This window comes from Temnothorax americanus, unplaced genomic scaffold (assembly GCF_048541705.1).
Source record: "Temnothorax americanus isolate GAGA-0224 unplaced genomic scaffold, ASM4854170v1 Scaffold139, whole genome shotgun sequence".
Classification (NCBI taxonomy): Eukaryota; Metazoa; Arthropoda; class Insecta; order Hymenoptera; family Formicidae; genus Temnothorax; species Temnothorax americanus.
This window is the reverse complement of record NW_027509274.1, coordinates 162,501-187,563: the sequence shown is the minus strand read 5'-3', so window position 1 is coordinate 187,563 and position 25,063 is coordinate 162,501. Positions and strand designations below refer to the sequence as shown.

General features: G+C 42.4%; 2 protein-coding genes across 2 annotated transcripts; both read right to left on the bottom strand.

The window, feature by feature from the left end:
* Positions 1 to 8,576: 8,576 nt before the first annotated feature.
* Positions 8,577 to 11,501, bottom strand: LOC143894389 (uncharacterized). Its single transcript, XM_077400579.1, has one exon. The coding sequence runs from the start codon at positions 11,499 to 11,501 to the stop codon at positions 8,577 to 8,579; it is 2,925 nt and encodes a 974-aa protein (XP_077256705.1).
* Positions 11,502 to 16,973: 5,472 nt separating this feature from the next.
* Positions 16,974 to 18,910, bottom strand: LOC143894388 (uncharacterized). Its single transcript, XM_077400578.1, has 4 exons — positions 18,808 to 18,910; positions 18,559 to 18,720; positions 18,392 to 18,474; positions 16,974 to 17,948 (listed from the first exon to the last, which is right to left on the bottom strand). The coding sequence occupies exons 1-4, from the start codon at positions 18,908 to 18,910 to the stop codon at positions 17,196 to 17,198; spliced, it is 1,101 nt and encodes a 366-aa protein (XP_077256704.1). The 3' UTR covers positions 16,974 to 17,195.
* Between the last annotated feature and the right edge of the window lie 6,153 nt (positions 18,911 to 25,063).

The following is a 25,063-nucleotide window of genomic DNA, read 5'->3' as shown; positions in this document are numbered from 1 at the left end:
GCGAGGGAGAGATAACGCGAACGGGAGCGAGAGAGAACGCGCGCGAGAGAGAACGCAAACGAGAGGACGGCGCTTTTCGAGAGGAAGACGAAGAAAAGAAGGAAAAAAAGAAATAACGCGCAACGTCATAATCGAATGGCACCGCAAAAAAAAACGTGATCCAGTGAACCTGTGACTCACATGTTCACCAAAAAAACCTCAATAAATTGCCCTAAAAGGACATGTCTGAAGAGGACATTGCGGCGGTATACGTGCACAGCGGGGGTCTCCGAGAGACTCCCAAGCCAACTTTTTTTTTCCGGCGTTTTTCATTGTTTCTCTTTATTTTTTAGTGCGCTACCGTAGTACGTAAAAACAAAAAAATATGTAAAAGAAGAATAAAAAAATGTATTTTTTAAAATATAAATCATGACTTAATTTCTTCACACGCATTATCATTCGAGCAGTATATGCGACGTTCGACTCGAAATACTCGAGCCGTCCTATCGTAAACTATGAAATCATGCTCCGGCGACGCTCGCTTTTGTAGTGTGAAATGATATCTGTTTATAATAATACTATCCCCCCTGAGATCCTCGCCTAGAACTCTTATTGACATCACTACTCACGACGGAAAAAAAGTGGCATTCTGACTGCAGTCGCAGAGCAGTGCGCGACGAGTCCGCATTTTTTTTGTGATTTTTAAAATTATTTTTTTTTGTAATGCCTCCGTACGATCTTCCTCCGTATAACGCGAAATACGTAAAAATCAATGAAATTTTAAACGATCCTAACGATTTTGATTTCGAGGACTTTGTGGGTGCTGGTGATCAGGAGGAGAGGCCCGCTGCTCTCCCGCGTCTCCCGCGTTTCCCGCGTATCCCGCGGACGCTCGGTGTTGGACGCGGCCGGCTTTTCCCCCCGGGGCGGCGTGTGTTAAACGTTAGTATCGGAGAATTTTTCAATTCCGATATCGATATTGACAATTTAGAGGACAGTAGTGATAGTGATAGTGATAGTGAAGAAGAGAGGTCCGCTGCTCCCCCGCGTCAGCCACCCGCGCCCCGGCTCCCAACAACTCAGGTGGGCACGCCACCCGGGATTTCACGCGGGCGAGCGCTGAGGAACGCTCTCGGCCTCCCGGCTGTCGGACGCGGGCGGACACAAATAAGTGACATTCGAGAGGAGAGGTCCGCTGCTCCCCCGCGTCAGCCACCCGCGCCCTTGCTCCCAACAGCTCAAGTGGGCACGCCACCCGGGATTTCACGCGGGCGAGCGCTGAGGAACGCTCTCGTCCTCCCGGCTGTCGGACGCGGGCGGGCGCAGTCTTACGCCGATTCCCTCGCGCAGGGTCTCGCGTATCGCCCAACGCCAGAGGACGAAAGATTGGCGGACGAACTGGTGTTCGGCGAGGCTGAAATTGTGCACATCGCGGGTTCTCCTCCTCTTCCTCCCGTCAACCGCCCTGGCCGCCAAAATCCACGGGAGGCACTGGCTGCAGCATTGAGACGGATGTCGGTGGGCCGCGGCCATGGAGCCCCCCCTCGTCAAAATTAAGGTATTTTTTTTCTTTTTTTTTACCTAAAAATTGAAGAGCGAGAGAGAGACTGCGCGCGAGAAAGAGATAACGCGAACAAAGGGGGGGGATGGGGAGCGAGAGAGACAGCGGCTCTTTCCTAAAAAAAAACACGAAGAGGACTCCGCAACGGTTAAATCGTCATCGGTGAGATCATTGCGGAATCATGTGTATAACTCGCTGTTTTATTTATATTCACCGATAAAATTCCAGCAGCCGAACGGCGCCTTTGTAATACCCCCGCGCCGATAAAGTGACGACACCCCCCCCCCTTCGGCGGTACCCCTTGTCAATACGAGAGAGATATGTTTATTAATATTTAATAAACATATCTCGACACGCTCGCCGACCCCCTCCCCGCTACCCCTCACCAACGAAGTCGTTCCCCCCCCCTCGCCCCCCCCCGGCTGACCCCTCGCCTACGAGTCGTCCCCCCCCCCCGGCAGACCCCTCGCCACCAAGTTGCCCCCCCCGGCAGACCCCTCGCCACCAAGTCGTCCCCCCGGCGCCTCCCCCCCCCCCGCCCCTCACCCCCCCTCGGAGCTCCCGAGGTAGATCTCTTATTGTTTTATCTACTAATGTGTCAGCTCGGAAAAGCACATCGACAACCGTTTAGCAAGCACGAAAAAATATCGTCGAAACCAGGCGAAGTTTTTCATACTGATGTCTGTGGGCCAATGTCCGTCGAGACACCAGAAGATGCAAAATTTTTCTTGACTTTTAAAGACGACGCGACGGGGTACCGTCACGTGTTTTTCTTGAGACACAAGTCTGATGTTTTTGAGCGATTCAAAATATTCGAAAGTTGGTGTCCAACAAGTTTGGTCGCAATATGAAAGTCCTGAGATCGGACAACGGGAGAGAATTCTGCAATAAGCTCATGGACGAATATCTTGAGGCTCGTGGCATTAAGAAGGAGAATACTGCGCCATATACCCCGCAGCAAAATGGCCGAGCAGAGAGGGATAATCGAACCATTGTCGAGAGCGCGCGTACAATGATACACGCGAAGAGCTTACCATTAACCTTGTGGGCTGAAGCGGTCAACACTGCTGTGTACGTGCTAAATCGAACTGTATCATCGGGTGGTGAGTCTACGCTTTACGAGAAGTGGATTGGAAAGAAACCAACGATGAGTCATCTGAGGATATTCGGCTCCGTGGCATACGTTCACACTCCTAAAGAATTTACAAAGAAATTCGACTTACGCGGTAAGAAGATGCTGTTAGTCGGTTACGAGAACGACTCTACCAATTATCGAGTCTATGATCCGGCAACAAAGAAAGTGAGTGTAACAAGAGATGCAACCTTCAACGAGCGAATCGGTAAGGTAGAGAACGTCGAGGAAGATGAGGCAGACTGGCTAGTGCTACAACCGGTGAAAGAAGAAGCTCCAGAACGCGACGTCGAGGAGGCAGCTCAGCAGCGCGATGCTGAACCAGAAGGAAGAAGAAATGTAGTACAAGAGGTTGGCAAAAATGATCGTAAAGATCAGATTGAAAAGGAAGGAAGGCAGCGCATGATCGTTGAGACTCCGCAACGGGCCCTGAGGGATCGGGAGTCACTTCGTCCACCGACAAGGTACAACTATGAAGCCGACCTTGCCGAGTACATTACGCCAAAGTCGTACGAAGAAGCAACTCATAGCACTGACGCCGCGCAGTGGGTGCGTGCTATACAAGAAAAGTTGAAAGCGCACGAGACTAACAACACTTGTTCTATTGTGGCCCGAACACTTGGAATAAAAACGATCGATTCCAAGTGGGTGTTCAAGCTCAAAAATGATACAACGGAAGTTGGAAAACAACGATTCAAGGCTAGATTGGTCGCCCGAGGGTTCCTGCAGAAAGAAGGGGTGGACTACACAGAGACGTTTGCACCGGTCGTGCGATACGACTCACTTCGTGTACTGCTGGCAGCTGTGGTCGAGAAGGACCTCGAGCTGCTGCAGTTTGATGTCCAGACAGCTTTCCTATATGGCGAATTGAAGGAGGACATCTATATGGAAGTTCCCGAAGGACTGAAGATCAATGGTGATCCGAAGGAAGTGGTGTGCAAATTAAATAAATCCCTGTACGGCCTCAAACAAGCACCTCGGTGCTGGAACGTGAAGTTCCTTAAGTTTTTGAGCCGTTTTGATTTAAAGTGCAGTGAGGCGGACCAATGTATCTTCATAGGACAAATTAAAGGTGAAACGGTTTTTATAGCGCTATTTGTAGACGACGGACTCGTCGCAGCAAAATGTAAATCAACGTTAAAGTTTATATCGAGTCAATTACGGGAAGTACTTGCAATAAAAATTGGCGACTCAAACTCTTTTGTTAGAGTACAAATAGAACGTGATAAGGAGAGAAAAACTCTCACGATTCATCAAAGCTCGTATGTAGAAAGAATTTTACAAAAATTCGGAATGTGTGATGCGAAACCGATAAGCATACCAGCTGATCCGCACGTGATTCTGAATCCGGTCAAAGAGAACGACGTGATGTCAAGTATCGTGCCTTATAGAGAGGCGGTCGGGTCCTTGGTTTTCTTAGCAGCAGTGTCTCGCCCTGATATAGCATTCGCAGTAAATTTGGTGAGCAAATTTCTAAACAATCATAGTGTCGAGCATTGGCGAGCAGTTAAGCGCATTTATGCGTATCTTAAAGGAACAAAAAATTTCGGTATAGAATATAAAAGCGGCGGTAGCGAGCTGGTAGGTTTTTCGGACGCGGATTACGCAAACAACATAGAGACGCGCAGGTCAACAACGGGTTATATATTTTTTTTGTCAAACGGACCAGTATCGTGGTCAACTCAAAGACAAAAACTAGTCGTGCTTAGCACAACCGAATCAGAATATGTGGCGGCTGCGACAGCCACTAAAGAGGCTATTTGGTTAAGAAAACTAGTCGGCGATCTCGGGTATTCTCGCGATCGCGAATTAAAACTGTATGTAGACAATCAAAGTGCGATACGCTTAGTGAAAAACCCAGTTTTTCATAAGCGTACTAAACACATAGACATACGCTACCACTACATACGCGAAAAGTTCGAAAGCCACGAGATAGTGGTAACGTATGTCCCATCGGAGTTACAGCGTGCCGACATCCTAACAAAAGCACTGCCAAAAGAGAGATTCAGGAAGCTATGCGATTTAATTAACGTAGCTTCAGTATACGAACGACGCTCAAACGGCGGTAGTATTGAGGCAGATAGTTTATCGCGTCTATAGTAAGGATAAGAGCCGCGAGGAAAGGGGTGCGCCACCGTCCGGGTAGCATAAGCGACAAGCTAGCGGTCGAGCACTTGATCGTTCGGGTGTCTTCGGAAAAACTCGGGTCTTTAGCGAAAGCGCCGGAAAGACTCTGAGCTTCCTTCTCTTAACCGTCGACTCGAGAGAGTGATAGTCGCGTTACTTCTCAAGTGCTATTTTTGCAATAAAGAAGGTTGTAGAAAATACGTGTCGTTAATTCCAGCTCTCCAATCCCTTTCTCTCGAAAAAATCCTTAACAGAGAGAAGGAAACTACGGTTTGTAGTTTTCATTACAATGTTTCGCTGCTTATCCTACTTCTATTTGTATTAGGGTGTGTTAGTGAGTGAGTGTTGGGGTAGCTCTCAAAAGGGCTAGTTGATCGGAAAATACTGTGAGACTTTGTTCTCGAAAGATCTTTATTACTTTCTCCTTAAACGCTAATCTGGCGACCTTCTACAATGGCTACCGTCCAACGACTGACTCCCGCCTCCTTCGTCCCTTCTTGCGCCGCTGCGCGCGCCGCTCTATCCGCTCGCTACCCTTGCGCTGCCTCCCATCTCTCGGCTCAATTCAAACTTCCTAGCTCTTAACATCCTGCCCGCTTTGAAAGGCTCGGCTTTCAACAGTATTTCTACAATCATGCCCAAGAATATAAAACACTGGTAAGATACAAAAATTACAATATAAATGGTACGCTCATATATATAAAAAAAACAATGTTACAAGGATAAGAATACTAATAATACAAAGTTTATCTACGGTAAAGAAACAAAGTTATGCTTATTCATCCAACGGTAATATGCAAATTTTTTGCATAGCCCGCTGAGTTAATCCCAACTGGGTTCTTATCTCTACTGTTCTAATTAATCCATCAGATCCTCTAAAAACCTGCGTGATACGACCTAATCTCCATTGTAGTGGAGGCGCATTATCATCGCGCAGCAACACAAGAGCGCCTATCTTGAGGTGAGGATTGGGCAGTGTTTCTTTCCATTTTTGTCGAGATTGAAGCTGGGTAACATACTCTCGCGTCCAACGTTTCCAGAATCTTTGCACGAAACTGGATAATAATTGAAATCGTGATAAACGGTTTAACGGAACCTCATCAAGATCGGGCTCTGGTATCGCGGTTAGCCGGGCTCCTACCAAAAAAAGCCCGGGCGTAAGCGCCGTCTAATCCGAAGGGTCCGCTGATACGGGTGTAAGTGGCCTCGAATTCAGTATTGCTTCTATTTGCGCGAATACCGTGGTCAACTCCTCGAATGTCAAACTTGTTGGATTAATCACCGCCTTTAAATGAGATTTTTCCGATTTTACCGCGGCTTCCCACAATCCTCCAACGTGAGGCGAGTAAGGTGGAATAAATGTCCATTCAATCATATGTTCGGCAGTAAATTCTAGAATTTTACTTTTTACAGACTTACTTTGCAAAAACTTTGCGAGATCGTTTAGCTCGTTCTTTGCCCCTACGAAATTTCTACTATTGTCTGAATAAAGATGACAACTTTTACCGCGTCGCGCTATAAATCTTTTTAAAGTGTTAAGAAATGCAGCTGTGGACAAATCTGATACGACTTCAAGATGTGTAGCCTTAGTGGCCATACACACAAATACAGCTAAATAAGCCTTGCTTTTTTTGTTACGCGAGATTTTAATTGTAAATGGGCCGGCATAATCAATCCCCGTATGAGCAAACGGACGCCCCGGATTTACTCTCGTCGCAGGTAAATTACCCATAATTTGATTTAAACTCGGTGGCGCTTTACGAAAGCATAGTATACATTTGCGCAGTGTTCGACAAATCTCGTTTCTCGCAGATACGATCCAGTAAGTTTATCTAATTATCGCGCTTAAAGTATTGGTACCTGCGCGCAAATTTTTATAGTGCATTTCTCTGATGAGTAGAGTGGAAAAGGGATGTTTTGATGAAAGAATAATGGAAAATCGCTGATCATAACTAACAAGGGAACCTCGCGAACTGGAAAATTCTGATTTTAATGAAACTTTTCACACATGTAAGGGGAGTAAAAAGATGAATTTAGATATTTTTTGTAGCGGCCCAAAAACGGTTTTAAGGGGTGAAACCACTGCTCATATGTAGAGCGGTTTTTTGCTTTTCTCGATATATCTCGAAAAATATTTGAGATATCAAAAAACGTTTCTTATAAAAGTTTTACAGTAAAATCCCCTCTATTCGACAACATTAATAATATTTTTTAAAAATAATTTTTTAAACAAAATTTTGATTAAAAATTAAAAAAAAATTTTTTTTTTGAAATTTTATTAATGTGGTTGAATAAAGATGTTTTTTACCATAAAACTTTTATTTGAAACATTTTTTGATATCTTGAATATTTTCCGAAATATATCAAGAAAAACAAAAAGCCGCTCTACATATAAAGGGTGATTTCACCTTTTAGAACCATTTTTTGGCAGCAACAAAAAATTTCTAAATTCATTTTTTTACCCCCCCCCTACATGTGTAAAAAGTTTTATAATAACAACATTTATGTGTATTTAACCGCAACGAATAATTTTTTCAAAAATTTATTTATTTTTGCATCTCTTATTTAAAAAAATATCTGTTGCGTTATTTAATATTATACCCGCCCGGCCGCTTTTTGGGCCGCTACAAAAAATATCTAAATTTATCTTTTTACTCCCCCTACACGTGTGGAAAGTTTCATTAAAATCAGAATTTTCCAGTTCGCGAGGTTCCCTTGTAAGTGCTGCGTTCATCAGCCGTCCACGCACTCGCGATACTCCACTTTTGTCCACGAATGGATTCAGAGACAGGATGCAGCTGTTCCGAGAAACCTTCCCTTGTTACTTTTGTCCCAAATTTCTCGAGCGAATGCTTGTCGTTGTGCTATCTTGACCAGCGCAGTGTTAGCTGCTGTCAACTTTTCTACCCTTAAAGGTCCAATGCAGCGTTGCGATGCCTGCTTACGACAGTTTTCTACGAATCTATAGCAATAAGCAACTATCCGCCGTAACTTAGATAACGATGAGAACGTTTCCAACAGATTATATTCATCCTCTTGAACCGTTACAAGGACAGTTCTGCGCGATTTCTCTTGCAATTCTTCGGAGATTTCCTTAATAACATCATTAGGCCATTGATTCAAGCTTGCTCTTAGCCAGAGAGGTCCTGACCACCACATTTCCGATTTTGGCAATTCTCGAGGATCTATACCCCTCGAAATTATGTCTGCCGGGTTTGATTTTGTACACACGTGTCGCCATTCATCTTGCCGTGTCAGCCCTTGTATATTTAATACACGATTTGTTACAAAAACCTTGTACTTAGCTGGGTCACCTTTTATCCAGTGGATGACGATGCTCGAATCGGTCCAATAAATGTATTTGTGGATTTGAAGTGTAAGGGCTTTTTTTTACCTTACAAGCGAGTTTTGCTAGCAGTACTGCACTACATAATTCCAACCTTGGTATGGAAAGAATTTTTAGTGGAGCTATGCGCAACTTTGAAGTTAACAGTCTTGCTTTTCTGTTCCCTTTTGCATCAATCGAACATAAATAAATGCACGCGCCATAAGCTGACTGAGACGCATCACAAAATCTGTGCATCTCTATTTGTACTGCTTCTCTTGTTACTACCTGCCGTGGTATTTTAATCTCCTCCATTGCTTCGAGTCTCTCCTTGTAAGAATTCCACTCAAGCATTAATTCGACAGGTATCTTGTCATCCCAATTGATGCTCAATTTCCACAATCTTCGTATAAATAGCTTAGCCTTCACTACTACAGGTCTGATAAGGCCCATCAAATCATAGATTTGTGCGATAACGGAAAGGATACTACGTTTAGACCTACAAGGTCCAGCAGGTATAGCCACCTTGAATATGAATGTATCTTCTTGGGGGTTCCAACGAATTCTTTTGTCTTTTCTCTTGAAGTAAGAGGAACTTCCTTTTCCGAGCTTGGTAGTAGCTCCGATGCGTTGAAGTGCCATTTTTGCAATTCCATCCCTGCCGATGCTAGAATCTGTGCCACTTCCTGCTTTCGTTGTTGTAATCGCTGCACTGAGTTACTTCCAGTCCCCCAGTCATCCATATAAAAGTCATCTTCGATTGATTTTGCAGCATCTGAATATACCTTGGCGTTATCGATTGCTAATTGTTTAAGACATCTTTTTGCTTGATATGCAGCTGACGCTGTCCCATACGTCACCGTTGTTAGCTCATACGTGCGGATTGGAGCCTGAATGTTCTCTCTCCAAAGAATCCTCAGCAATGCTCTATCTCTTGGTGCGATCTTAATCTGACGGAACATTTTGACTATATCTGCCGTTAAGACATAATTGTCCTGGCGCAACCGTAGCACGTGGTCTGAAAGCTCTGGTTGTGTCTCGAGTCCCACCATCAGCAAATCATTTAATGAAACTCCCGAGGACGTTCGGCAAGATGCGTTAAATACTACTCTGAGTTTAGTTGTATCACTTTCTTCGCGTGTAACTCCATGGTGAGGCAAATAATTTACAACGTCTGGGTCCTCTTGATTCTCAGGAACTAACTCCATATGACCTATACTCTCATATTTCTGTAGGAAATCCAAATATCTTTGATGTAATATCGGATCCTTCGCAAATCTACGCTTCATGGATTTTAAGCTCTTCATTGCGTTATACTCGGAATCACCCAAGCTTTTGATCTCGCCCTTTAATGGCAGAGATACCACGAATCTCCCGTTTTCATCCCGATAGGTAGTCGACTCAAAATGCTTCTTACAGGCCACCTCTTCAGGCGTCAGATTTCTCTCTAGCTCACATCGCTCAATCTCCCAAAATCTTTCTAGTTGCTCATTTAGATCTCCATTGGTTATTGTGCAGCAAATTCTACTAGTTGGGGTTGTTCCTATAAGCGTAAGTTTCCCTCCTAATATCCATCCTAGGCTGGTTTTCTGAAACACCGGCTGTTCATCGCTAAGTTGAATTCTTCCTTGTTGTAGAATGCTCCAAAACACCGATGCGCCAAGTAACATATCCACCTTTTGAGGCACGTTGAACGTTGGGTCAGCCAATTGTGAAAAGGAAATAGATTCAGGAATTTGTAATTGGGATGCCTCTACTCGATTCCCTGGAATTCTGATAGTAATCTGATCAATCACTGTAAAGGTTAAAGTCTCTGAATACTTGGACAATTTTGATTTGACAGTCGCAGTTACCATTTCATTTGTAAGAGTTGTATTTCCTCGAAATCCGGTTACTCTACCTTCAACTTTCTTTGGCTCTAAGTCTAATTTGTTAAGCAGATCGGAAGTTATGAAGTTGAGAGTTGCACCGTTATCTAATAAAGCACGAGCATTGTGCAACTTGCCATTCCTGTCAACAATATGCACCCATGCGGTAGATAACAAGATTTCAGGGCTTGTGCTCTTAGAGGCACACGTTACTACAGAGTTTGCTGCTGGTACACTCTTAATTTCCTCTACTTTTTTCTCAGCTCCCTTTTCACTTTCGCTTTTACTTGCATTCTCACTAGTGTTATAATGTAGCAATGAATGGTGTTTTTTGTTACAATACCTACATGTACCTGACTTACACTCTCGAACCAAGTGACCTGGATGCAAACAATTCAAACAAAGTTTCAATTTACGCGTTTTATCTACTCTCGACTGAACGGATAAGCTCTTAAACGTATCACACATGTAGATTTTGTGATCTTTCTTGCATACCAGACAAGTCAATTTAGAATCGTTTGTGACATGCGCTACACCTTTATTCTTCTTATTAGATTTATCGCTATCTTTCTTTGTACTATCGAATGCGTTAACGCTCTCTAACATGTTACATTTAACTTCTAAGAACGCAATAAAGTCTTTAGTTTTATATTCCTGTTTTTGCACAGTTTTCTCTTCCCATTCACGCGCTGTGACAGGATCTAAACGAGTTAAAATCCACTCAATAATTAGTGGACACCAAGTTTCAGTTGCATACTTGAGCGCCTTTAAAGCTTCTAGATGTTGCTTTAGGCAGTCGGTTAGGTTACGTAGTTGGCTGCTAGATTCCTTTTCAATTGGCTTCAAGCTGAATATCGCACGAGTATGATGGCGAGTGGCCAATCTGGAATTATCAAAACGAGTTTTTAACAGATTTATAGTTCTAGGATAATTTACCTCATTTATTTCCAGAGATTCAATTATCTTTTTCGCGTTTGCGTTCAATGCGGATTGCAAATAGTAAAATTTGTGTTCATTCGATAGATTTTGATTCTTATCCACTAATGCTGAGAATGTACTATAAAATACTGGCCATTGCTCATAAGTTCCATCAAAAGTAGGAAGACTCATTACTGGTAGCCTCACCGATGTGCCTGCTGCAATCATATTCTTGTCCGCAATGCTTATGTTTGCGTTTTCTACCTTGACATTGACTCGTCTATTTGTATACTCTTCTATGATAAGACGCGCCCTTCCTACAGTCGCAAAATAGTTTTCCTCGAACTCTAATCGCTTTCTTTGTTGGTTATTCGCGAACTCTTCCGAGTCATCTGACCCCTCTATTTGTTCTTGAACGTCGCTATAGCTATTCCACAATTGCTCGATTTTCTCTAGGCGAATACGAAGTTGCGCTAACGTTTCTTTATTAACTACGAATCCTCCTAGATATGTATTAAACTTCGTTAATTGAGTCTTAATTGTAGCACGTTTTTGTTTGAGATCGGCGAGACCTTTCTCTTTATCCGTCATTTTTACAAGCAAAAGGCACTACTTAGCTAAATACACTTTTAATGGACGCTATTACCTTATGGTATACGTACAGCTTTGAATACTATTTGCAACGGCGCTTTCTACAAATGTATGATCTACGCTCTCGATACTTAGATTACGGCTTCTCTGGTTCCGTCGAATGAGTCTTGATGATCGAGGTACTCAAGTTTATCGAACTCCGTTTCGTCGGCTATTGTACGTGGCTGGACATCCAATGCCTCCCAGGACTCGACTTCCGCTCTCCTCTCAAGTTGCCGTGCAAGATAACCTCCACGTGTTTTGTTACGTGCAGCAGCTTCGCTCTCCAGTTTGTGTATTTCAGCCTTTTACCGGCTGAATCCAGCTCGAAGGACCAAATTTTGTTAGTGAGTGAGTGTTGGGGTAGCTCTCAAAAAGGCTAGTTGATCGGAAAATACCGTGAGACTTTGTTCTCGAAAGATCTTTATTACTTTCTCCTTAAACGCTAATCTGGCGACCTTCTACAATGGCTACCGTCCAACGACTGACTCCCGCCTCCTTCGTCCCTTCTTGCGCCGCTGCGCGCGCCGCTCTATCCGCTCGCTTCCCGCTCGCGCTGCCTCTCATCTCTCGGCTCAATTCAAACTTTCTAGCTCTCAACAGAGTGGTTTATTCGCTTTATTATTTTCTGCGGTCACATTTTCCTTATCTCCTAGTATAGCATCGCTAGATCGCTCTGTATGTGCGATCGGGCGCTCGGTTGTCTCTTATTTCTCTTTACTATGCAGAGACTTATTCCTACTACGCTTACTATAATTGCAATTGTAATTGTCGATCTTACGGGGTATATAACGTAAGGGTTTTTTATTAGGTTATCTTGGGATTTTTCCAATTCTTTATTTATTTCGTTTATGTCTAAACTTAATTCCATTAATTCGCTGGGGTTCCTAATTACAGGTTCTAATCTGATTTCTTTTTTTGCTTGTTCTTTAATCGGTTTATTTTTGGTCATTAGTGTTAGGTTAAAGTCCGCTAAGTGCATCTGTATTGGTTTCATGTTTTTCTGTCGTTTTGTCTTTATTATAATGTCGGGCGTAGTTAGTTTACAGTTTTCGTTTATGCTAAGTCTTCCTGTTCGTTCGATTTCTATTTTTTGTTCCGCCTGGTCATTACATTGAATCGTTAGCTTTTGTTTTTTTGGCGTTGAGAACAGCCACGTTTGTGGCTCGATTAATGTTAACCATAAAGTTACATTTGACAATATTTGGCGTTTTTCGCAGGTGTTTACGTATTCTGGCGCTTTTGATTATCGTATAGATGTTCGGGTTATCGTAATACGCGTTAATTTCTACGTAACTTTGTATATTGTTTCAATTTTCTGTTCTGATTTTGAATGGAAAGTGGGATCCTCTTGTCAATTATGACGTTGCCTCTTTTAATTCTGCTATTATTTTCTCTATGGGTAATAGACGGGTGAGGATGATTCCTTCTCGCGAGTATGTAAGGTAGTCTATCGTATCTGTCACGTCGTTTATGAGGTCTTTCGTAATCGTGGTTATTATTAGTAACTGTTCGTCTATTTTTTCTCTTCTGGCAAACTTGGCTATTTCCTGCTGTATTCGTGTCGTGACGTTTGTCAGCAGTTGTTTGTTATAATATAACAATTTTTCTAAGGCCTCCATGTAACCTATTGTGGCATTTATCACTTTTAATTGATTTTTTGCGGTGTGCCGTAGAGTCTGTTGCTGATTTTGTATCAGTTCAAGCTGCTCCTGTATGTGTTTTGCGTCGTCGGCATTCATAGTATCGAATAACGTTTTGCTGATTGTGCCGATTGCATCTATTAAACCACGTTGGTCCTCGTTTGTTTTATATATAGTTTGTAATCGCGTTAATAATTGTGTTAATTTTTCATTATCTTTTTCTATCGTATAAAGAATATTTTTGCACATCTGCTGCGTGTCCATTGCGAGTATCGTTTCGCACAATGCTTCGGTTTGCTGTAGGAACGCTTGCAGTTGGTGGTATCGGTTTCCTAGGGCTGCTACGTCGATTTTTATGGCTAATTTCCATGTAGCTTCTACCTGTTGTAATTGTCCGGTTTGTTCAAAGTATATTCTAGGTTCGTTGCTAAATTGTCGCATCTCGTACGGTGGTGCTGTCTCGGGTTTCGCTTTTTTAGCGAAATGCTGAACGACGATCAGCATCCTGTAAGATAAGAACTTAAGTTACTTTTCTCCGAATTTTAGTCTTGACTTCATTCTACTGTCTCCTTGGATTTTTTCTTTGCGCGTTTAAGCGCGCTTCGGCCACTGTTCTGATCGCATTGTCTGGATTATTTGTGCTATTGTGATCATGAGGTATTTGAAGTGCGATAGTCCTATCCACGGGGATTCTAATTTCTTCGATCTTCCTCTGCGCACCGTTTCGTCGTGCAGAACTTTGTCTCCTACTCGGAATTTTATTTCTTTTGTCTTTTTATCGTGCGTCTCCATGGCTTTTGTTTTTTTCGTTTTTCAAGTGTTTTTTAGCCACTCGTTGCGTTGCGCGCAATATCTCTCTTAATTCCTGCGCGTAATCATCGTACGTATATGTCGGATCGGAGGTTGGGACAGTGCCGTCGGTAGTGTCGCGCGGTGCCCGTATACTAGTTTGAAGATTCCTATGAACACTCTTGGCATTGTTTCTTCTGCCTGTATTATTCCTAATGAGTTTTTATCGGTCGCGACTTGTATTGTTGTCTTGCTTCGTGGTTTCAAAATCATTTTCTTATACGGGTACAATTTTAATGTACTTTTCCCTATTCGTATCGAGTTCGATTCGTAGCTATATGACGCTTGATGCTTTTTTATGAAATCTATTCCTAGTATCCCGTTGTACTCAATCGGAAAATCATCTTTGATGACATATATCGTGTGCTTGATTTTTCTATCTTTCAAGAAGTCAATAGGAGCTCTAAATTTTTCAATGGTGTGAGCAAATCCTGTTACTCCTGTAAGGGCCATTTCATCTTCTTCTATTACTGTTTTGCCCTTCAAACGCTTTACTTTTATTATTGATACGCCCGCTCCGGTATCGAACAGCAAATTCATTTTTTCGCGCTTCGCTTCTCACGTCGGCAGAGTGATTAGGTCGCCTGCATGCTTCCGCCGCTTATTAGTCATATGTGAAACCTGATACTCTATCGCAGGTCGGCGCTGCTTTGTGTCCTCTTTGTCTTCCTCATCGCTAATCGAGGCTGAATTACTGTTCTTTTTTCTCGGGCCATTCGTTTTTGGGTGAGAATTTTTACTTTGCCCTTGCGAATTATTAGATTTGTCATGATTTGTTCTCTCTTTATTTGGTCGACCATTTAACAGCCAACATTCTTTGCGTATGTGTCCTGCTTTCTTACAGTATTTGCAGAATTTATTTATCGCATTTACGCGGGGTGTCCTATCGGGTTTCGGTAAAGAGAAACAATTCGCGTATATCTACTGGTACGACATTCCCTCTTTTCCGTGGTTTCCGTATTTTCCGCATTTTTGGCATTGTATTATTGATCGGTTATTACGCGGTTGCGGCGAGTACGCGTATCATTTTTTGAACGTGGTGGATTTCCGCTCGGTCCGTTTACTTTTTCTTCGGCGCTCGCTCCGGCAATCGCTTCTTGCAAGGTTGCGAAATGCTGCGCTCGAACGAGTAACTTGATCTCGTCTCTCAATCTTAATTGATAATTTTGTAATGCCTGCTGTTGGATAGTTTCTAAAATAGTTCGCTTGTTTTCCATTGTGTGATTTCTTCCCTCTATCATGGAATCATATAAATCCATTGCTAATTTATCTGCTCTTAATCCAAATGCTCTTGCGCTTTCTCCGGATTTTTGCTTCAGTGTATTAAACTCTAGTTGTAAGTGTGTTGTGCTTTTGCGGCTTAAGTAACAAACTTCTAACTCTTTCTTTAATTGTGCGAAGTCTTGTATCTCTCGCGTTTAAAAATCTATCATTGCTTTTCTTTTTAACTTCGTGCATAACACTGCTTCTAATAGTATTCCTTCTTCTATTGGATTTATATTTTTTATTGCATATGACGCGGCGCTTGAAAATTCTTGCAGTTTACTCGAGATTCCATCGAACTCCGGTTCTGATTCGCTTTCGCTTGAGTAGTACGCGTCTAAGTTTCTACGCACGGTTTTGCGATTATCGCTTACAATTTCTTCGGTCGTTTGCACGGGGCTTAACGGTCTATTTCTACGCGCTCGTCGTGACGTCTCGCTATGGAGCCACGATTGGTTTAGTTCCGCAGGTGGATTTTTGTTTTCCGACATCTACGGTGATTGCGCTTTACATAATTTGCTTAGTCGACTTACATTACGGTCGCTAGTCGCATGCTGCTGGTCGGTGCTCGTGCCGTTTTATCTGTCGGTGAGCCTCCGTTGAGGTAGGTCGGTGCCTTCTCGGGTTATGCTGCTCGCTTGTCCCTCGTCGGACGTGTTATCTGCTGCTTTCGAATCTGGCTGCCGTGTCTCCGTTGAGGATGTTGCATTGCCTTACTGATTCACTTGTATTTCTTTTTCAGCTGCCGTTCCCGTCCTTCCTGCCAGTGGATCTCTCACGCTGCCACCATTTGTTGTGCCCCTTTTTTGGACACTAGGGTTCGATCGTTCCACGGAGGAGGCGGGATAAAATGATCAACACTTTTAATTGAAATAAATACGGCTTTTACTGATCATTTTGCTTTTACAATTTATTCACGTAAAACGCTCGTCGCTGCCCGATTCCAATTATCTTCTCGTCTTCTTCTCTCCTTTCCTTTTGTAGCCTCGTGCGTCCTTTGTTATCGCTGAGTTGCTCGATCGTATGTAGGCCGATCGCGCAACTCATAATCTTGCTGACTCGGTTTAGCGTAACTCTTTCAGGCTTTCTCGGTCGCGTTCCCTATTGTTATTTTTGGTCTTTCTTAATACTTATTCTATATCTTATTTATTAATACATTAATTGGGGCCGTAACAGGTTGAAGTTTAAAACAATATTTTCGTAATCGCTGTAGTATTTCAATTAGACGCCTGTTGTGTTCGGCCAAGGTTGCTCCGTATATTACAATATCGTCGAGATAAACGAGATATTTGACACCTTTTAAGGGGTTATATGCACTTAGGAGGCAAAAAAAAAGCGATTTTTTTAAAGAATTTATCCTGGAAAGGCATTTTAATTTATGAACACAAAATTTTACACACTTATTGTAGTCACTTTTAAGTATAATTTCAAATTTTTTTGTTTAAAAATAATGATTTTTCAGGCCGCTATAGCCGACGTCCGAGAGCATCTCTAAAAAAACATGTCTTGCGGTGACCACTCTATCTCTGGACTGAATCATCTGAAATCAAAAAACCAAAAAGTTTTCGTTAATATAATATATTATCTAGTATTTAATTGAAGGAATAAGCAAAATATTAATTATAACAAAAATGGCGGCTTCTTAAACAAAAAGTTTTGATTTTTGCTCTAAATTTTGGCCTTAAATTGTTTATAAAATGGAAAATATTTATCGACGAGTAAAATCCTTCGATTAATTACTAAAAAATATATTTATAAAGCTTGTGTTAAAATTTCAGCCCGATCGATTCAGCCGTTTCCGAGAAATCTTGGTCACCGACTTTGAAAACACAGTTTTGAGATAAACGCGTTTAAAGTTTCAAGAGCACTTTATACGTAGTAAAAATTTTTTTTTTTTAACTTACATTGAGTCGTCTATTCCAGGCCCATACAGTAAGCTCTCTGATCTTTCGGCAGCTTCTAAAAGTTCATTTTGCTGCTGTCTGCGGACCATTCTTCCCTCGCGCGTGTTCTCCTGCGCTCTTCGGTCGGCGATCGTGACGCGCTCCGCATCCTCCTTTTCGGCATATGAGTGTGCATTGGGCCCAAGCGAAAGTCCGATTGCATGCATATAGTACAACAGTGCAGCTGTTCCTTTGTTAAATATGCCGGCAGCGATGTATGCAGCCATTTCTACGATTCTTGAGCCAGCCGGAATGATTTTTGGGGTGATTTTCCATATAAGTTGATTATAACTTTCATTGGAGTTTTGTGTGAAACCACCGACACATCTTTCTAGCAATTTTTTATTGCTGAGATCTGTATAGATCGGATGCAGAGCCTCAATAACATCCTGTGGAAATGGCTGGTAATCGTGTTTAAAAGCAGCTAATTTATTCGCAGCTACTGCTCGCTGCCAAGAGCACCATGACTCCGGTCCGTTCGGGCACTTCTCGTGTTGAGGATTTTCGTCCGTTGAACAATAATGGTAATATGTAGACCATATTGCGTTATACATATTCTCTACGGAATCACAATTTCTTCTGATCGCTAAGCCATAATAAACTGTCAATTTATCGATCAGTTTAGCTGTAAGCTTGCCTTTTCCACCAAGAGATTTTGTTTGTCTTTTTTTTCCACTTTTTTCGACAGTTATCACATTTTTTTTACTACACTATCATCACTTAAGGTGTGTGAATACAATAAAAAAGCAAACAAAAGAAACCGGTGTTCAGGTTTATGCGGCAGCTGCTCGAGTCTCTGCTACCTGCTTTTAAACGCTCTGAGGCGTCTTTACAAATATGCGTGTAACTTCGAGAATATTTGTCGGATCGACTTGAAATTTTCAGAGTATATACTTGAATACATATACATTACGAAAATGCAATAAAAAAATTCAAATTTTTGAAAATTCTAAGTGCATATAACCCCTTAATTCCATTAGTGCTGCTGTTATAGCTCGCTGAAAAGTTCTTGGCGCGTTCTTTAGTTCGAAAGGCATTTGGTTAAATTCGTAGTGTCCATTGGGTGTGGAAAATGCTGTCTTCTTTTTATCTCTCTCCTGCATGGGTATCGGATGGTAACCGGATGCGAGATCTAATGTTGTAAATATTTTACCTTTTCTAATTTATCGTGTATTTCTGCAATATTTGGCAATAGAAATGAATCTCCTATTGTAAGGTAGTTGAACTTGCGGAAATCTATAACGATTCGAAATTTCATTTTTCCTGAAGCGTCAGGTTTTTTTGGTACTACTAATATTGGGGAATTCCACGGACTCGTACTAGGGCGGATAATTCCATCCTCTAGCATCTTGTTAATTTGTTGATTTATTTCCTCCTTATGCTTCTCCGGCAAGCGATAAGGTCGGACGTTCATCGGTGCGCTATTTGTTCGCGTCGGGATTTCATGTTTCACTGCTGGGATACACGTTAATTTGTCGTTCTCTAAATGGAATACATCGCAAAAATTATCGCATATTTGCTCTAACGTTTTTCTTTCCTCGTTATTTAAATGATCCATTCTTAATTTACGACGTAATTTTTCGCGTCTTTCCGTGATGGATTCGCGCTTTTTTGTTGGCTGTAACGTGAGTATGTCGGCCGTGTCAGACACCGGTACCTCTTCTAGAGTCATGCGGTGTGACAATTTCGACGGGCTTTTCAGTAACGTTTACTATGCTTATTGGACAGATAAAATCTATCGGTTTTACCATACAGTTACCGATAAATACTTCTGGAATTATCTCTTCACCCCTTACGATACCTACTTTATTCGTGTTGGTTATCGCGGATATTATTGTTTCGTTGCGCGATGGTAAGGTAAACTTTCGATACGGTTGTAGTTTAAACGTCGCGGCACCGATTTTTCAGCGTAATTGGGAACGGCTTGATGTTTTTTCAGAAAATTGATTCCCAGAATGCCTTTGTAGTCCATCGGGAAATCGTCCTGTACTACATACATCGTATGCCGTAGTGTTTTCTTACCTACAAGTTGAGGCTCGTATTTTTCCGAGGGTGTATATTTGATGTCCAGTTACGCCGGTCAACGCTATTTTCTTTTCTCGTATTTTAGTCGTGTTTTTTAGTTTTCCTACTTTTATGAAGGTGACGGCGGCTCCGGAATCAAGCAAAAAATTTAGTTTTCCCTTAGTTGCTTTTTGCATCGGGAGAGTGACGAGGTTTAGATTAAAATTTTTATCTGTTTTGCCTGTCACCTGTGCTACTCGGTACTCGAGCGCGTGTCGCGTCTTATGTTTTCTCGGTTTCTTTTTGTTGTTGCTACCGCTGCTGCGGCTGCTGCTGCTGCTGTCGCTATATGACGTTTTATCATCCGGCTTCGGAGTCTTACTTCTTCGACTCTTTTCTGTCGCATTTATCTCGGTTTCTTTTTCCGTGCATTATATTTAGATTGGCGAGTCCGTTCCTTTTCGGATCGTCTGTTCAGTGACCAGCAGTCTTCCTTTTTGTGTCCTGCTTTCTTGCAGTGGAAGCAATATTTCTCCACGATATTTATTCCGTTGGGTTTTTCTGCTCTCGGAAGAGAATATCTATTGGCGTATCGGCTAGTGCGGTTCTTGTCTGATATGGCCTAGTTTTCCGCATTTATGGCATTTAACTCCGACGCTTCGAGCTTGTCGGGTTTGATCTTGACCGTTTTTGCTTCGATCGGTATTATATGTCGAGCGCTGAGGAGGTCTTTTCAATTTTTCCTCTGACGTGGCGCCAAAATTTGCCGCTGTGAGGTTAGCGTAATTTCGTGATCGTACGATAGTTTGAATGTCTTCTCGGAGTCTTAGCTGAAAATTTTCTAGCGCTAGTTCCTGTATCGTATCTAATATCGCTTTTCTTTGATCTGAGGAATGTCCACGCTCTTCGATCATAGACTGATAGAATTCCATTGATAATTTGTCTACACGGAGTCCGTATTCTCTTGCGCTTTCGCCTGGCTTTTGCCGGAGCATATTAAATTCTCTCTGAATGTGCGTGGTGGTTCGCTTTGCTAAATAGCATATTTCTATTTCCTGCCTCAATTGAACAAAAGAGTGTTAATTTTATCCAAAGTATGGCTTTTAACAACGATTTTTTCTCAGCGGGATTAATTTCGTTCATTACATAAGTGCTTGCGTTTAGAAATTTTTGTACTTGACTGCGCGAAGTATCGTCGATTTCTGGAATTATATCGCAAGCTTCCTTTAATTTAATGCTGGTTTCTGACGTCTTCCAACGTTTGTCCGTAAGTAATGTCGAATGGGCCGTTACTAAAGGCGCGGCGGACTCTGTTGTCGTCGCGCTTGAAATTTGCGGTCTCCAATCTCTGCAAACGATTTTGTATTGCGCGCATCTCGTCTAAAAGTTCGCCGAGTATGGACTCCTGCATGCCTGAGCATTCTTGCGCCGGCTCCGAAACTTAAAGTGGGTTATTCGCGGGAGTCCGCTGGGTTCCCCATCTCAGGCGGTTTATCTCCGCGTCCACTTGTTCGGGCGTTACCGGTGTACGTGTATGCTTTCGCGGGATGTAGTAGTGCGCGCCGCTCTCTCCTCTCCGGTGATTTATTTTTTTGCCCTGGGGCGTATAAATTTCTTCTCTCGGATTGAACACGTCGCTATCGTACGATGTCAGCGAAAATTTTCCTCTTTCGGAGTTTTTGTCTGATATACTGGAATGTGCGTCACTAATTGTAAGGTCTAGTCGTAGTACGTCACTGTCGTTTTTGCTATTGTTCGCGTTATCGTTTTCGTTATTGGCGGTATCGCGAGGTCTGTTATTATTTCGGGGTAAAAGACTATCGTCTAAGAAAGCGAATTCGCGCTCCAGTACGACGTTGGGGTCTAATACCGGCGAGTCGTTATCCGAGTAGCCTAAAGCTACGTCGCATCTAAGTACTACAGGCTCGATTTCGCTCGGCAGGACGTGTCGCCGTCCTTTGACATTTACCGCTTTATCACGCCTTACAATTAAACGCGTTACAATTGTTTTTTGACTTACATTCGTAGTCGCATGTTGCTCGTTACTGCGCTGGTTATTGACCGTTGCTGCGTGGCTTGGCTGCTGGGCTAGCGAGTCACTGTTGTGGTAGATCGGCTCCTTCTCCGGTGTCGTTGATAACACTCGCTACCGGGTGCTTCCTTCTTCTGGAACGGGCCGCTACCGGATGCTTCCTTTCTTTGGATCGGACCGCTACCGGGTGCTTTTTTCCTCTGGAGTGGGCTGCTACCGGGTGCTTCCGTCAGGGCTGGTACCACTTTCACTTATTCGCTCTTTTTTTAGGCGAATACTTGCGACACTCGCGACGGGAAAACACGCGACGGGAACGTTCTCCGATTGCCGAAATCCCACCGCTGCCACCAGTTGTTGTGCCGTAACTGGGAGTATTGCTCAGGGCCGGCAAAGGATTCGGGAATTTTGGGTCGGAGTGTAAGCTCGTCACAATGTGTAGAACAATTAAGTAAAATATATTTCCCTAGTACAATTTATAATAGTCCCCTTAATTCCAATCCCGATACTCGCGTAACTGAACGCGCTAATGTTTTATAATTAAGGTGATAGTTCTTTATTAGACGCACGTTTCCGCTTTGGTGTTAACTAGCGACTGCCCGCCCGATTGTAGAATTTGGCGGTATTTATCAAGTCCGCGTCGCGTGCCGTTGCTAACTCGGGAGCTCCCGAGGTAGCGCTAACCTTACGCGGTCAGTGCCTTGCGCTGACCTTCGCGTCAGCGTTTTTGGTTGTCCCGGAGTTGAACGCTCCTGGTTCCCGTTCCCGTGTCGGATTGCATCGGATGATCGATCGTCCGATGCAATCGTCAGTTTTTTTGGCGAAATGTTAGACTTTACTTTTGTCGTTAGGGTCGGATTTCTTATAGGAGGCAACTTGGTGTTGCCAAGAGCATTAATTACTCCTTAATACGTTGCTCACAACAGTTCATCCATTATTGCAAAGATGCAAAGGTAAGTAGAAGATTTGTTTTCTCATGATAATCGCATTCTCGTTTGATATGCCGAGATTATTTTTTATATGATGATTATTTAATATGCCTGTAATCTCTTATGTAAAATAATATGTCGCAGATAAATCACATACACCCCTCTTTCTACATTTTTTGTCCATATACATTGAGCTCGGGCTAGAGCATGGTGGAAGAATACAGGTGTGCTCATGCGCATATATTTCTAACAACAAATGAGAAATTGATGCCAGATATTTCCATCTTTCCGTGACAGTTGAATTTGATGTCATTATGTCTTATTTATTTTAAAAAATGGCTGCATCTGGCATTTGCGCAGAACCGTACGAAATTTGTTTCGAGTATGAGCACACCTGGGTCCTTCCACTATGGGCTAGAGCGTGGTCAGTATAACAAGAGAACGTCTTTGAGTACATATTCAGTATGGACTTTCTGCAAATCTTTTTCCCGAGAGAGCGAGTACGGTAGTGAAGTGTAATGAAGTGTAGTGAAATGCAATGTAGAGTTATTTTTAATGTTTTTTTCTTTTTAGTAGATGTGGCCGCTGTGGATGCGCCATTTATTTATAGTTAAGATCGAGATAGAGTGGCGATGGGTGCGGATCTGCATTCCCCGCTCTTACGTAAGTAATATTATTTATTTTTTGTGTGTGTGTGTGTGCGTATATTATATATATATTATTAAATTAAATAATTCTTAGTGTTGCGACGGTTGCAAATAGGAGCCCCATGTCCGCGACCCTCCAACAGGCGCTTCATGCCGGCTCACACTTTGCGCGGACGCGGCGAACAGGGGGAACAGAGAGATTCTCCCAAGCTTTTAACGCCGCGTCCGCCAAATTGTGTAGCTCCACTGGGGGACTTAACCTGCGAAGAGCCTCCTCACGGACGATATATGTTTGCGCCCGTCCGCGTCTGATGGCCTCCAAGTGCGGGAGCGCGGGCGCAGCACGTATCCGCTCTCAAATCTGTGATATACTCTCCACCGTCAGACCTTGCACGTTCGAGCCAGGTGGCGGAGGCATATCACAAAATTTATGTAAACAGTTCACAAAAATCACAAAATCACAAAATCACAAAAAATAGCAAAAAAGTTACGACACACTCTGTCCAATTAACTGTCGCAGACTAGAGCTGGTAGAAATTCGCCAGAGAAAAATATGTGACGTCCCGCAAATTAAATTTTTTATTTTTTTTCAAAATTTCTTTCAGAAAAAATCTTTATTTATTAATTATTTTTCTTAATCTTTTTTGCTTTTGTTTTGATCTTAATAACTTTTATCATAATTCTACATATCTGCACTGATGATGAAGGTGTCAAATAACTCTGACATTGCAATCACCTTTCGCCGAAACTTACCATACGATAAAATTAATTTAAGAGCGACTTGTCAGCGTCGAAACGTCGGCGGGAATCAAAAAACAGCCTAGATTGGAGTCTAATTTTATCTTCGGCGACGTAGCGTCCGGTTGATAACGCGAGGAAATTACTCGGGTTTGCCAGTCGCGAGTTCTTTGCTTACATTACCAAATGATTTAAGCTTCCTCGGAATCCTCGGGAGTTAGATAATTTTAACTAATGACAGCTGGAAAAACCTCCGCAAAATTGCCCCTCTATTCGCCCTCGAGCGAATAGCAGCACAGCAAATTCGGTTAGCGTTTCGAATAAAACCCGCGTGTTCAGCCGGAACACATTTATTATTCATTATTTATTATTTCTTTAGTTATTCCTTCAATTATTTTTTTAATTATTTTCTCATTCAGCAATAAATTATTTTACTTAGCGTCAGTGCACTTACTTCCCGAACTCTGTCTCTGAGAGCTGCTCCGGCTTGACTCAATTGACGGTCTCTTTGACGATCCCCTTCACGAGAAGGTTTCTCCAACAAACGAGAAAACTACTATAGCGACTGTAAATCAAATTCATTATTAATACATCTGCGAGCGAATAATATCTGTAAAACACATTCCGTTTCCTAGATATTTCCATTATATACAGTTTAATAATTGTAATATCCATTTCTGGTTTCCAAAATTGCAAAAGTTGTATTTAATATACCAGAACCTTATTAATAAACTCAATTTCATTATTAAATTTTAATTTCCAGTTCTGTCGAATTCTCAATTTACTTTTTTGTCGCGTGCGTATTTAATTTAAATAAATTATTATTATTATATAAAAATCCCATGCGAGGTTGCTGGTTCTCCATTGGGCGCCTCCCCCAGGTGGCGGATCGGAGAAAGCCAGCTAGAAATAGAGGGTACCAGGGAAATAAAATACCCGGGGTGGACCAAAACCGCCAGGCAAATCCGAGGGCCTTGAGAAGGCAGCCCCTCTATCGGACTCGAGTGCGGCGAGCTAATAACCCGTCCATCTTAAAACACTTATTACTGAAACCGACATAGAGTTTAGCCGGACCCCACAAATGTAGACGACTTTTGGCATGAAATTCATACCATCTGAGGTTCTGAGGGTCTGATCGCGATTTTGAGAGTACTTAAAGAGATCGAGTAGTAAGAACAAGGGACAGCGCGCTTCGGCCCGGCTGGCGAGACCGGGCGGACATCGTCGTTATCGTCATACTCCATTTCAATTCAGATACATTCTATAATTTAATTCAATTACTTTTAGACTTTAATTTACGAGATATTTCATGTTCCATCACTCATTTTACTAACAACCAATATTTTATCTAACACAGGCTTTCCAGCAAATATTTATTCATCAATAGTTCCAAGTTATTTCTGTTTTTAATAAACAATTGTACTAAGACTAAGATATTTATCTCTCTTCCTTTCCACGCACCGTTCTAATAACGAAAC